This window comes from Centroberyx gerrardi, chromosome 24 (assembly GCF_048128805.1).
Source record: "Centroberyx gerrardi isolate f3 chromosome 24, fCenGer3.hap1.cur.20231027, whole genome shotgun sequence".
Taxonomy (NCBI): domain Eukaryota; kingdom Metazoa; phylum Chordata; class Actinopteri; order Beryciformes; family Berycidae; genus Centroberyx; species Centroberyx gerrardi.
This window is the reverse complement of record NC_136020.1, coordinates 2,171,484-2,185,571: the sequence shown is the minus strand read 5'-3', so window position 1 is coordinate 2,185,571 and position 14,088 is coordinate 2,171,484. Positions and strand designations below refer to the sequence as shown.

The 14,088-nt window shown below is 41.5% G+C and overlaps 1 protein-coding gene across 1 annotated transcript in view; it reads right to left on the bottom strand.

Moving 5' to 3' along the window:
* LOC139925776 (toll-like receptor 6) overlaps positions 1-12,278 on the bottom strand; it is a 311,939-nt gene extending 299,661 nt beyond the window's left edge. Inside the window, exons 1-2 of the mRNA XM_078281999.1 lie at positions 12,265-12,278; positions 9,292-12,065 (exon numbers count right to left, since the gene is read on the bottom strand). Of these exons, the coding sequence (XP_078138125.1) occupies positions 9,599-12,065; positions 12,265-12,278 (2,481 nt within the window). The 3' untranslated portion in view covers positions 9,292-9,598. The remainder of the gene's footprint in view (positions 1-9,291; positions 12,066-12,264) is intronic.
* Positions 12,279-14,088: the final 1,810 nt, after the last annotated feature.

Below are 14,088 nucleotides of genomic sequence, written 5' to 3'. Positions count from 1 at the left end.
GCCTTGGCAAGCCACCTTCATAATGATGAAGGGAAGGTTCTAGGAAGTTTGGCTGAATTCACAACAAAGGATGGCATTTAGAAGGCCGATGCCATATGGGATGCTTCCAACCACATCACAGCATCAACCTGGTGGAAGGGACTGTGCGGTTCTGAAGCCTTGTCCCCTATTGCTGCTGCTACTGTCCTTCAGATCCCACCATCATTGGCCGCATCTGAGCGCCACTGGTCTCTTTGGGAACACCCACAACAAGGTGCGCAAGGGTGGACAAATCATTGGCAATTAAACAGTTTGAGCCAGTGAAGATAAATTCAACAAAATTAAGTGATTCTAGAGGCTGTTATAAAAGAAGAAAAGATGGTAAACTGCTTTAAAACAGCATCATGTTTGTTGAGATTCTCCTTTAAAACATTTTTTGTCCTGAACACTGTTTTATCCAGTGAAATATTGGAATACAGGCAATGAATTAAAGAAAAATCTTTATAAATATCCAAGATAAAATCAACAGAATAAATTCCGAAATGTACTCATAATTCTCAAAGTTGTCCGAACTTTACAACCCTAGTGTTTAGTAAAGCAGACTGGAGGCATATTGTACTACTAACCATGTTCTGTATTAATCTAAGAGTGGACATGCAGTGCAAAGAAACTGGATTAAAGACATTTTAATGCTTTTAAAGACCTTAAATTTAGACTAATTAAGACTTTTTCAGACTTTTTAAGGACCCGTGGATGCCCTGATGCATAAAACAAAGCCCCACGTGGCCTAGGTCAGTTCACTAAACTCAGGATAGGCCTGAAGAAGACTGGACTACAGCGAAAGCTGAAGCTACTGTAATGCCAGTTCTCATTTGTTTACTGGAGGGGAATGCACGTCCGCTTCCAGGCTCTGAAATAACCCCAATCCATTTCCTCAGCCATGACCTTGGCTTGGCAGGCAGCTCAGACCCGCTGCTGGGTATAAAGAACAATGAATCCACAATGGCTGGTGTCAAAACAGTTATAACCAGGCCATAAACAAGGAGCCAACGATCTCAAAATTGTCACAAAATGGCATGGCATTACATATCGCCCGTCTGTCAAATAGTTTACCTTCAACATACTCTGACAGGACAGCCAAAATAGACATAAATCATTAAACTGATGTTCTTCCCAAGGAGGCTGCCACCTTAAGAACTCCTTACAGTGCTGGTAAGTAACTCATTACAGGGTTTTTCCTGGCTCAAAAAGAGGCTTACGTGGTGCCTCAGAACTAGCTTCCTTATCGCAGCCAATTTAACACCCAAACCTCTTCTATTCCAATTTTATGCTTTTATAGACAAGTTTTTGCTTCCTTGAAAATGTCTCCTGACTGTGTAGTGATAGCTTGCCACCAGCTAGACAGAGTCTTGCCCGTAACGTTAGAAACGTTAACGGAACACTTCCAACATTAGCCTACCTAGGCTTTTCGCCATCATTCACCTTTTCTCCGAAGGCTGAAAGAAGTTGTAAATTGTACACTTCTTGTTATCCATAACACAACTTTTTCTATACAGGGTTGACTTGGGCTCACTCCCCCAGCCACCGGTGGCTCCAACCAGCTTTCTCTCCTGTCACTAAGGTAGAACGACATGCGCCCTCTGTCGGTGGAAGTCTCAGTCGCATCACAGCACACTCTTGCATCCCGCTTAAAGGAATAGTTCACCCACATATGAAAATTGTGTCATTACCTGCTCGCCACTATGAAGGAAATTCCAGTCACTCTTTTGTGCTTTACTGATTCCACCAAACGTTTTCAGTTACATGGCCTTTTGATAATCACTAAGTGGCAGAGTCAATGTTACAAAAATGAATATCTTGGCAAAATGTCTTCATTTTTTTCAGTTCCCATTTTTATCCCCAAACGATCCTTTGTTGAACTTGACCAAACAATCCTGTCCTTTATCTGGAATGGCAAACAACCACATATTGGCAAAAGACACCTTGAGAAGCCCAAACCAGAAGGTGGCCTTGCCACTTTCAAACTTATTACTGGGCTGTTAATTTCAGGGCTCTATTATGCTGGCAACTATCAGTCCTTACGAAACCTCTGTGGGTTCGCATCTGCATACAATCTTGCACAGTAGCCTCTGAATGATGCGCTTCCCTGCCATCTCCATGGAATAAGATCAGTGACCATCCAATTGTTAACCACTCCCTGAAAATCTGGGCCCAGTTTCACCGTACATTTGATGTAAAGAGTCCATGTATTTCACGAACTCATCATTTCTTCCTTCCCTGACAGATAGTGCTTTTATGCAGTGGCATTCACTTGGGCTTTTATCAATATCACAGTTGACAATCATTTTGCATCTTTTGCTCAGCTTCACAGCTACACCATCATCCCATCTTACTACTTTTGATACTTCCAGGTGAGAAGCTTCGTCCGATCAGCCAGGCCTGCCCAAGAACTACTGTTGATAATATTATTGGTCTGACTGCTCTACCAGAAGGTATCACCTCATATATCCATTCAGAGCCAAACGCTCATTTGCTCCAAAACTAATAACTTTACTGAGTGAAGTATTTCAGCGCTCCTTTCACCTCTGCTCCCTTATTGATAAGGTATTGAGGATTTCCATGTGGGTCTATCCCAGGCAGCAGGGGGGAGAGCCAGGGGATGAAAGCTAAAAATACCCCGGCCTGTCCTAACCATGGAGGCGTGGGCCCGGCTCAGGCTTCTCTCTTTTAAGGGAAGTCCAGATGGGAAGGAGAGGGGTTTGCGGAGCCTCCCCACTCCTAACTGCTTGACATGTATGGTCATCAGTCCTTCCTCAGACAGCAGAGCAGAGGGAGGCCAAGTCGAGGCTGGCCTCTACAGCTTGCAATGAGCCAATTCACACACCGTATGAAATTAGTAACAGCATTTTTAGTAGGCCCGGCATTACTGGAGGCAATGCTGGCTGCTGGGCTCATATATCCACAGCCCTTGGATCCCTACTCTGTCTGACAGAGAGGGAAATCTCACATTAGTTGAAGACATCATTCAGCTAATGAGAGTTTGAGGCCTTCCCGCAGACCAGTATTCTAACTAACCCTTAGTTTAATCTAGAGGAAATAGTGTTCACTTTGAACAACACTTGCCCATCTGAAGCCCCCCCATGCTGCAGAAATCAAACACTCAAGCAAGACGTCAGTTGGTCTGAGATGAAAATATAGCACAAAAATTAGCCAGTAAAGCCCACTGAACTTCGAGATGTCGTGACAAGTGGTAGACTTTTGTCAAGATGGAGGAGCTACAAGCTGTAATCAGTTCCATCCCTGGTTGGGGAGAGGACACCAAAATTAAACCTAGATTGTATTAAGGGAATGGAAGTCACCACGTAGAATACAACACCTGCCAAGAGAAGGGTTTGTTTACTGGTTCAGTGATGACTCTGAAAAGTAACAAGATCAAGCTGAACTTCAGAATATTTTTCCCAGGCATTTCAGAGCAGTTAAATCGGCAAATTGCACACAAAGGCCTCCTTTCCACCTGGCAATAACATGCGTCTCATATCCAGAATGTGTCTAGATCTGATTTAGCTGGATTATATTAAACCTGCCATCAAAATGAGTCTCCTTTATATGCGATGAAATCAGATTTCTGCCAAAACACAGATTGTCATGCATGTCTCTTCCTCTGGTAATATTTGCCTCCTTTAAAAATTGACAGTAAACACCTCATCTGACTTGTTCCCCATCCACCAGTATCCTGACAATCCACTTTTGACCAGTATGCTACTATCTGAGCTTCCTGTCACCTGTTTGTTTTGTGTGCACTTCCTGGTTGGATCTGCACGCTAAAGTTCACTTCCATTTACATAGCTTCTGTATGTGGCCTACCCAAGGTTCCTCCCATTTTTTCCTAATAAGGTTTTGTTGGGAGGCTTTTGTGTCTTGTGCTTTGTTTTGCTTCCTTGTGTTTTATTTTGTTGCATACTGTACTACACCATTTTCATCTGTGATTGATTGTAGATTAGTTAGAACTAGGTAGGTTCATTCTTTGTAAAGTCTTTGAGACATGCTTGCGATGAAGGCCTAAATAAATGAAATTGACTTGTATGTGGATTGGAGACGCATTGCATTTATGTTTTGTTGTTAATGTGGCCAAATGTCTCTGGCCACCTTCAAAAGGTAGTTTAGATGATCAACACTTCAATGTGTCTTGGGTGCGTTTACACCTGCATTTGATGCAGTGTTGCGCTAACCAATTGCTATTCCATCACACCGGATGCAGGTTAATGCCATGTAGAAAGGGGGTCAGGGTAGAAAGGGCTTTATTCTTTAGAGTTCCAAAATGGGCAAAAATGACCACAAAAACACAAAAGACTAAAGGTAATTGTGTAAGTGTTGGAGAATGAGACCTGTTTCTCGGCAGACATAATAGCGGTGGCACACTTCAGTGCTGCCAAAACAAGCGCCATATCCTCCATGAGCTGCCAGTATTCATCCCTCAGCTCTACAGCCCTGGGGTTAGAGTTTGGAGTTTGGTTACCGTGCGATCAGATAGTACAGCGGTCACGGCCCACCGCTGCTCCACAAGCCTGTCAAACATCTCACAGACTGAGTTCCATCTTGTTCTGCATGACTGTATTAGTCAGTGAGTTGGTAGTCCCATTTATTGCTGCTTGGTCTCCAGCGCCTTAAGCTCCGCCTGTTCTTCGTTACAGTTTCTCCTAGCAAACACCGAAGTGATGGTTGGTTGGGAGGATTGTGATCTGTCATCGGCCTTTACCACAACGGTCGAATGCTGGCTTTTCATACGGTACAGCATTTTATTTACAATGAACATTGTTGTCAGTTTCCTAGCATATCCTGCAAACACTGCTGAATATTAGTAAAGAATTATTTTCACAAAGGCATAGACAGTGTCCAAAATTCTTTTTTTTACCTCACCTTCCAAGGGCTGGTAAACTAAAAGAAAATTACCTGCCAAAAACAATATTTTACTGGCCAAAATAATGAATATACATCTATCTTAGGAATGTGTCACCCTTCCCATTCTCAATTTCATGTCTACAGAATCATGTACTCTGTTAATTTAAAATGTGCTCTCACACTATAGATCAATTTGCTATTTTATCATGAATTGCAACAGAACTCAATATAACCAAGACATTCAAATGTTATTGTCTCATCTGGTGCCTGGTGGGAATATCAGACACTGGGCATAGAAAATTCAATTCAATTTTTGTTCCAGATGCTCCAAATATCAAGTGCTTAGTGCTGAAGTGACCTTGTGGTTACAGGGCGGTCTCTCTAAAGGCGGTGGTATACCAACAACAAAGTCAAACCTGCGTCAAATGGAAACATAGTTGAACATGTCACCACACACACATTTGTGTATAATTGCTGTGGCTTTGTATTGTTGGTTTTTTACTCCAAACCATTGGGGATGCATGAAGATTCAAGATAACCTAAGGAAAACAGAAACAGCGGTGACAAAAACTCAGAGAACAACAACAATGGCTGAGGGTGAAAGAGCAACAAAGGCAGCTATGGGAGTCTGAGGATTTAAAAGCCGTTTGATCGGTCAGAAAGATGCAGAAATCTTCTAACAAGCCGAGCCTCCTCATTTTGAAGAGTTGACCACCAGATGTTAGCATGGAGATGGAAACAAAGGCAATGAACCAGAAAAGGAAATGGAGACGCTTTCCCACAAGGCAACACAACCAATCATATGATATTTTACACCAATCACATACGGTCACAGCGAGGTCTGACGCAGGAACAATTTTCTCATCACCTCTCCTTCCCTGCTTGGTTCTGAACTGAGGACACTGAACTTCTCTCCTCTGTGTGACTGGAGAGCTCCAGGCAGAAGGGAAACATAGCCTAGTGATCCATATATTCAAACACACAACCTGCAGCACACTACTGTGGAAAGGTAGGGCCTACATGTCCAGTGAGAAAACATTAACCTGTGTGCTGTGGAGGCTCACAAGATGAACGGCCTTCTTTCCAGAAACAGGGTAGGACCTGAAACACCTCTATTTGCAGTAGGTTTCTGTTCCCTTAGAAAACATTAGCATACTTTCCCACACAGGCTCTGTTGACAAAGAATCAGCCAGGCTAAAGCCGTCATTGATCAACAGAGACAAGCAGGCAACACACGGGACATGAGTCTGGTACTGCTGTAAATACAAAAGGTATATAAGACCTGCTACTATCCTGAACCAGCCCATTCTGACTGCTGTGCATCAGTAGATTATGGCTTTTTCTCATTAATGATTTACTCAAATGCCAAATGTCTACATACTCATAAAAAAACATAACAAACACCTAGTTCCTTAGAGGAGGGCCTTCCCGGACATCTAGGCAAGATAAGGAAGCGGGAAGAGGAAAAAAAATACAGAAATACAAATTTAACATTGCCCATAGATGTAGCTGTTTGCAGAAGACACTGATGAGCTAAAACAGACCTGTATAATATAGGCCAAGGCTCTAGTCTGTTGTTACCACCACTTAAATTCCTTGCTTATCTAAACATGACCAAAATGACCAAGAACAGGAGGCAAAGTCACAAACGTGAGTAAAAGGAAGCCAATAGCAATATCATGGGTAAGTCACAGACCAACCACCAAACACACAGAAATTAAAGTGGCTATCCTCTGCTCCGACACACACTGGAGATGGAAATGAAACAAAAATCCCCAGAGAAAGTAGGCTGTGTTTCCCTGATATGCAATAGGCGGTCTGGCATCCCATAAGAACAAAGTTGTGTGGTCAGTTGTAGCATGACTGAGAGACTTTGCCTCAAGGCCTGGCTGCTCCCTGATTGATGGTTTTAATGGAGGGAACCGTTTTGTCAAAGTGAAAACAATGTTCTAAAGACGATGGATCCTGGTGCAAGAGCAGGCTAATAATATGGGCCAGATATCTCACAAAGATGACAATCACAAATGAGGAAGAGGAGTGTGGATTACTTCAACCGGTTCAGTCAAAAGTCTACATTACAATGAAACAAGGTTGCTGTTTCAACACAAAAAAGCATCAATTTTCTTTTTCTGCAAGCAACATGAGGTCCGACGTGAAGCCATGTCACCAACACTGTGACGACTGTGTGTGTTTCTGAGGCAGGCTTGTGGACAAGGAGGATGAGTCCCATGGGAACAGTGTATCAGGTATCAACACAGAGCCTTGCCAAGGGGAGAATACACTATCTCTGGCACAAAACAATGCAGATGACTGGTTTATTCCTCCTGACAACCTTTGGCACTTTCCCACCATTTAATGATGTCCAAAACCAATGATATTTACTACAAAACTTTAAAAACTCTTTCTGTAGACATCTCAAGTTGCAAAAGCTCTCTGTTCACAACAAAGAAGTGAAGATTTAAGGATTTGACCACAATCAGTTATCTGAGACTTGTGTGGCAGATTTAAGTCTTGGCGCTTCAGTCATTACGTGATATGGGTGTTTCTTTTGTTGACAAGACCAAGAGGTAAGAATAACTTTGGATGCAGGCATCCAGGATGCAAAGACATTTTGTAAACTACCAAGCATTATTGATTCTAAGTAACATGTCACTGGTCACAACCTGCAGTTTATTTTGGTTGCATGTATGAAACAGGACAGGACTACGTTTGCTTAGCCATTCATCACATAATTTGAGCTCAATCTGAAACCCCGTGTGAACCAACACAATATCTACTTATTACAAACTAGGGGAAAATGTGCACAAATCTTGTATATCATGTCTACAGTGACTGACATAGGCCTTATTAGCCCATATACAAACAGACAAATAACGCGTGTATCTAACAGACACACAATTATAATAAACAGTAAAATTCCTAATAACTAAATTATAATGTTGCACATTTCTAAAGTCGCAAGGTACTGACAAGGGGGGACAATATCAGGGGCGTTGCTTTCATTAAGCTGAGTGATGTGCCACCTTAACGGGATGCTGCTGACCGGCTCGGCTAAACAGTTAGGCTAACCGGCTAGGCTAACCAGCTAAGCTAACCAGCTCGGCTAGCTGCTAGCTGCTATCTGCCTTCTCTATGGCGTCGGCTAACGGAAGATAGCAAGCTAGCTTTTTCTTGTCCTTTGCCATGAAATAAAACGCTTACGGCGCTGTAAAATCACTATCAAATATATCATAACACAACGGCGTCTCCTTGTACACACGCAAACATGTTGTTAAGAAGTTATGCTCCTGACAAAAGGCTGTCAGACAGGGGAGTTTGTGCGGCCTGTCCTCCCCCGGCGAAGCCTGACACTGCTCTCTACCGAAACACTGACACAACCTGAGTGAAGCCACCTCGGCTTTCCTCCTAAAACATGGCCTCGCTGTAATGGACAGCCGTTTGATTAAGGTAGATAGGTGTGGCTGGAGTTACTATTAGACTTTTGTCTTCCTGGGAAAATGATGGTTCCTAATTTATGGCGATAGTTCAGTGGGATACTCACCCTGCCTATGTCTTGCTGGGGATTCCTCTCCGGGATGATCGGGGAGAAGTCTCTGTCTATGTGAACCAGTTACACCGTTAGATAAAGCTGCTGTCTGTGGGACTCACAGCAGCATTTGCTTTATCAAAACAACCGGCCTTTTCTCTCAGCTTATGGGTGCTGGCTACCTAGTTATACCAGAAACCACCATCTTACATTGAAAGGAGGAGAGAAGAGGAGCAACTACACAACTCACTGAGTCGGCGCAAATGGTTTTGATGTTACACAAGGCATTGTGGGTATAGTAGTCCAAATTACTGAGGCAGCTCTGCAACTGGAGTTCTTTTTATTGATTCCGTCAACATCCCAAACAGCGACGCTCTTATAAACAGGTTCAAACATTGTATCTATATCCATGACGCTGAATGCATCTATATCTATATACATGCTTTTTTACACAATTTTGGGTGGTAATGGTGATTTTGTCTGAATGTGTGTGTTTGTGTCTGTGTTCCCTATTAGTTGATACAGACATAGCCTACACAGGCTAATACAGTTACAGCAATACCCCACCCCCCCACCCCCCCACCCCAATTAATATAATATGAACATTACAAAAAACAAATACAATTACAACAGAAAGCTGCCCCACCCCCCGACCCCATTAAAAAACGACATATAACTAACTAAATAAAATGTGTGTGTGTGTGTGTGTGTGTGTGTGTGTGTGTGTGTGTGTGTGTGTGGAGGGGTGTATGACTACATGCATGTGTTGCTCAATTGTTACTGTACATAGAGACCATTGATCTGCATGAGACAAAGAATGAGACAAATGTGGAGTGTCATCTCTTTTTTAGGATCAGTAGGTGGAGACATTTCCTTAAAATAAAAACAACCACAGAAAACATGGCATAAGGCACACAGGGCCACTGAAATACACAAAATACAACATGTCTGTACAAATATCACACATTGGACCTTGGAATATTTCTGAAACGCTGTTGAAATCAGAATATTTACATCAATATAGTCCTTGCATTCAGTATAATTACTGTTGGAGCATTATAGATTAATGCTGCAGTGTCTCTGATGCTGATGCCTTGCTCAGGTGACTAAGCACAAGAGGCTGTTTACAGTGAGCAGACACTGAAACTCATGTCAACTGTCATGTTCATTCAAGTAGCTTTTGTGGTTGAGCTCTTAAACTTGGTTTGTGACCAGAGGCAATGTATCTGATATGGCCAAAGCCACGTCCTTTAGGACCATGCTCTTGTCTGCTGTCTTTAGCATTGATTTAAGGCTTGCCCAGAAAACCTGCTGCTTTCGTTCATCCTTGGGCCACTCAAGGTACGTCTGTTGCCTCAGTAAACTCCTCAGTTTCAAGAACTTCTTAGGCAGAGAGTCAGTTGGAATGGGCTCCAGTAAAATAAAGACTAAAGAGTCTTGCTGGATGCTGATGGCTCTATGCTGGGCAAAGAAGAGCTCATAGTTGCACCATTCACTCTGGACAAAATGGTTGGAGAGCACAAACAGTGTCTTGTAGCTGGCCTCCACACAGTTAATGATGTTATCCATGATCCAGTCACCGGGGACAAAGTCGCGCTCATGAATGCACAGGGAAAGCCCGGCGCCTTCTAGAGCGGGCACCAGCTGACTGTCAACCCAGCCAGAGTCGTGATGGCTGTAGGAGATGAACGAATGATAGTGAAATGAGACACTCTGCAACATGTTGGCCCGTTTCTGACCTCTCCTCTTCACCCTGATCCACACCCATAACATCTTTACGTACCACACTCCATCACAAAAATAGAAAACAAGACCCAGGGTTGTAGTTATGACCATCGTTACAGGCAATGCAACAGCAGCTTGAAGCCATGCTTCACATGACAGCTCAGTTGTTTTATATTCTGAGAGTGGCAGGCCAGCGGCTGACGAGGGAACACTGCATGTATAGTCCAAGGGCCAGTCAGGGAGCAAAGACTTATCGAAAGCAGTTATAAACCAATAGGAGTCGCATGAACAGGCAAATGGATTGTTTCCAGCTTTGAGGGCCTGAAGTCTGGGAAGCCCTGCCAAGACGTTCCTGGATATAGACGTGATAGCGTTCTGGTCCACATGCAGCCTGAGCAGAGCCGGGGCGTAAAGATCCACAGGGATAACCTGGATACTGTTGGAGCTCAGAAAGAGGTGTGTCAGCTTAGGAAACTGCCTTAGGACCTCTTGTGTTATGGCTGTGACGCCCGTCTTCGACAAGTCAATTCGTTCAAAGTGTGGAGACAGATATTTAAAGACAGTGTTGCCCAGGTTATTGTGTGCTAGGCTTAGCTCGGTCAGCTGAGCGGGCCAAGAGCAAGCCCGGTCCAAATCGATGGAGTTGAAGCTTAGGTCCAGGGACTCCAGGGTCTTCATCTGATGGGTCTTATTGGCGATGAAGGAAAGTATCCTGAAGCGGTTGTTGCTCAAAGACAGCCGCCTGAGTTTGGGAAAGACGGAGGTGTATGAACAAGACGGCCACCAGAAGCCCGAATCCGTCAGCAGGTTATCGGACAGGTCCAGCGTGTCCAGCGCTGGCAGGGCAGATATCAGATTGCAGGGTGAAATGTTCATTCCGCTCCCAGAGAACTTCATATAGGTCATTTTGGAGAAGGCTTCAACGCTAATGTTTATTATGGGGTATCTGTATTGATAATGGGTCACACCATCAAAGATAATTGACTGAACATTGATTGTGTGATTAAGAGTACGAAATTGAAACCCGTCTGGTGTATCTTCATTATAAATGATGTTGACGAATGCAAGTTGACGAAGAGGGGAGAGACACACATTCTTAAAAAACGTCACCAAAAAAGAGCTATTGATCCAAGTGTTTTCAATTGTGAGATTTTGTATGAATGGCATTGTTCTGAGGTTCTTAAAAGGGTCATCTGTCACAATGCAGTTATTGGGAAGTAGCTTAACAAATGTCAGTGCTGTTGTTTGTGTCTCATTCAAGTCCTTGAGTAGGTTCTCAAACATACCAAAATTCCCACAAAAAGGCACAAAGAGGGTCATTTCCTGGAGAGACTTAAGTTTTGCAAGAGCGCTTGAATCATATTTTTGCCAATTAATTCCTGCTCCCAAAATGAGATGTTGCAAAGAGATGTTTGCCAGAGGATCAAAGTCGTTGTAGTTCACTGACTGAGCCTTTTCGCTTCCTAGTGAAAGGACATCCAAATTTGTTAGGTTCTGAAATGACGCTGGCAACCGATAACTTTTGTACACGTTGCTTGCCAAGTCAAGGATTTTCAGTTGGATCAAAGGAAGATCAGGAATGGTAGGAAAGGAATTGTAAGATATATTTAGAACTTTGAGTGCTGGCGTGTGACAAAACACACTGGGAGAAATCACTTTCAGGTCACAGTGAGTTACCTTCAGGAAACAGAGCTGGGAAAGTCTGGAAAAGGGAGCTCCGTCCAGGCTTTCGATGGAGTTGTGAGAAATATCCAAATACTGTGTGTCGTTGGGCAAATTGGAGGGAACATTTGTTAGATTTTGATGGGAGAGGTCTTTCATTCGTCGTCGGGAGGTAACACACAGTTTGAACCCCTCGTCTTCCTCTACAGCTGTGCAGTCAGGTTTCAGGAGGGAGACGATGGCAACAGTCCAAAAGAGTAAAGCTAAGTTTGCACTGAAACACCAAGATGAATGAAAGGAATGAGTCAAACGATACTGGTTTGACAGGTGTTTATGATCATTTATTGCGTTTTGTATTTACATTTACAAAAATGTTAGCAAAATATTACCAAAGAACAGGACATTCTGGTTGAAATAATCAATATAACTATAATACATCACAAGCAATATCAGAAAAAAGAAAAGCATTTTACCTTTGTGCAGCCATAGCTTCAGAAACAGTAAACCTTTGAACAATATGAGTGTGAGGCTCTAAGGTCTGAATCGTCTGGTGTGGGGCTGTGGGCTTTTATCCTTTCAGTTTTAACCAGCAATAAATCAACAGCTTAAGCTCAGTTCCTCTTTTTCTTAATCTTTGCTTCCACATTTCAATTCCTCTTTTCACTTTGCAATGTGTCCTTTTTTCATATGACATAAGTAATTAATTTTTTTGTTAAAAGTTGCTTGAGAAAGGGGGATGTACGGAATGAAATATTTTTTATACATCTTTGGTGGTAATCCTAGACAATACCACCAACTGACAAAATGGATACATAGAAATATAATCATACTGTATATAATATATACAAAATCATATTCAATAAGGAGGAAAATTATGCAGCCATGTTGTTGCCCAAGAAATTTCCCACTGCCACAATAACGAGGTAGTACATAAAAAAGATTTACTTTCAGTTTGTTTGTCAACCCCAGAGAAAACCATGGGAAAAACTGCCATGGTCAAATACCATGGTCAAATATCATTTACACACATTGTTTCAATATTATCAACATACAGTGCAGTGCGTAACTCTTCTAGTCACTAATCACACATTTTTGTTGTTTAACAGATTTTGAATACCAGCGTTCACAACATTTGACATGATCTGTTTCATTTGATTCTACTGATTGATTGATTAGCCATTATTGTTGGTTATAACACATTATAAGTCATCATATGCAGAACATTAACATTACAATTACATCATAACAGCATCAGAAAAAGCATTATGAATCTGGCATGAGCAGGTTACAAGGCTGTTATAAGTAATGTATCTACCACTGGAACCTATATATATTTCTTCTGTTTATAAGCTATCAAATGCATGAGCTGTGGAATTCTTAATAGTGTACCAAGGTTATTTGAGTAAACTAAAACTAAATAATATTTGAAAACTGAAATGAAAATAAAAATAACTGAACTAAAACTACCTTGTCTAGTTCTAAAACTAAAACTAAAATAAAAATATACACAAATTGCTTTTGGTTTTCATCTTTTTGTTTACATGTAGGGTAAAAAACAATGTATTTTGGGTGGAGATTTTATTATTATTTTTTTTTTTTACCAATGATTCATGATATATTGTTTGTATTACATTATTGCCATGTTGCTAACATATAAAATACCTGTTCTGACTTTTATTTTTTAGGCATTTTTATGCTTTATTGACAGAGATAGTGTGAGAGAGAGAGAGACAGGAAGAGAGGGGAGGACATGCAACAAATGACCGCGGGCCGGTTTTGAATCCTGGTCGCTGCGGGAAGGACTCAGCCTTATTATGGTATGCGCTCTACTCAGTGAGCCACCGGGGCACCCCACTTGCTCTGACTTCTACCTTTAAAAAAAACACCCCACCAAAAAATACTAAAATTAGAGCTGAGACTAAATAAAAACTAAAATAAAACAAAACATTTGTAAAAATAATAATAATAACAATAATATTAAAAACAAATTTAAAAGATACTACATTAAAACTACTAATTTCACACTGCAACTCAACTGAACTTGAAATAAAATGAACTATATAAAAATAAACTAATGAAAATAATAATTAATTAAAATAATAATAATATAAAATAATGAAAAATCCCAAACTATAATTACATTGTGTGCCCTAATATCATAATCCATCAACAAATAGTATCTAAAGAAAAGTGACATAAAATAATCTGTTATAAAAGAGTCATGACAACTAACAATATTTACATTTACTGTACATTACATTTAACATTGTGCTGTTATTTTGACATGCTAAAAACCT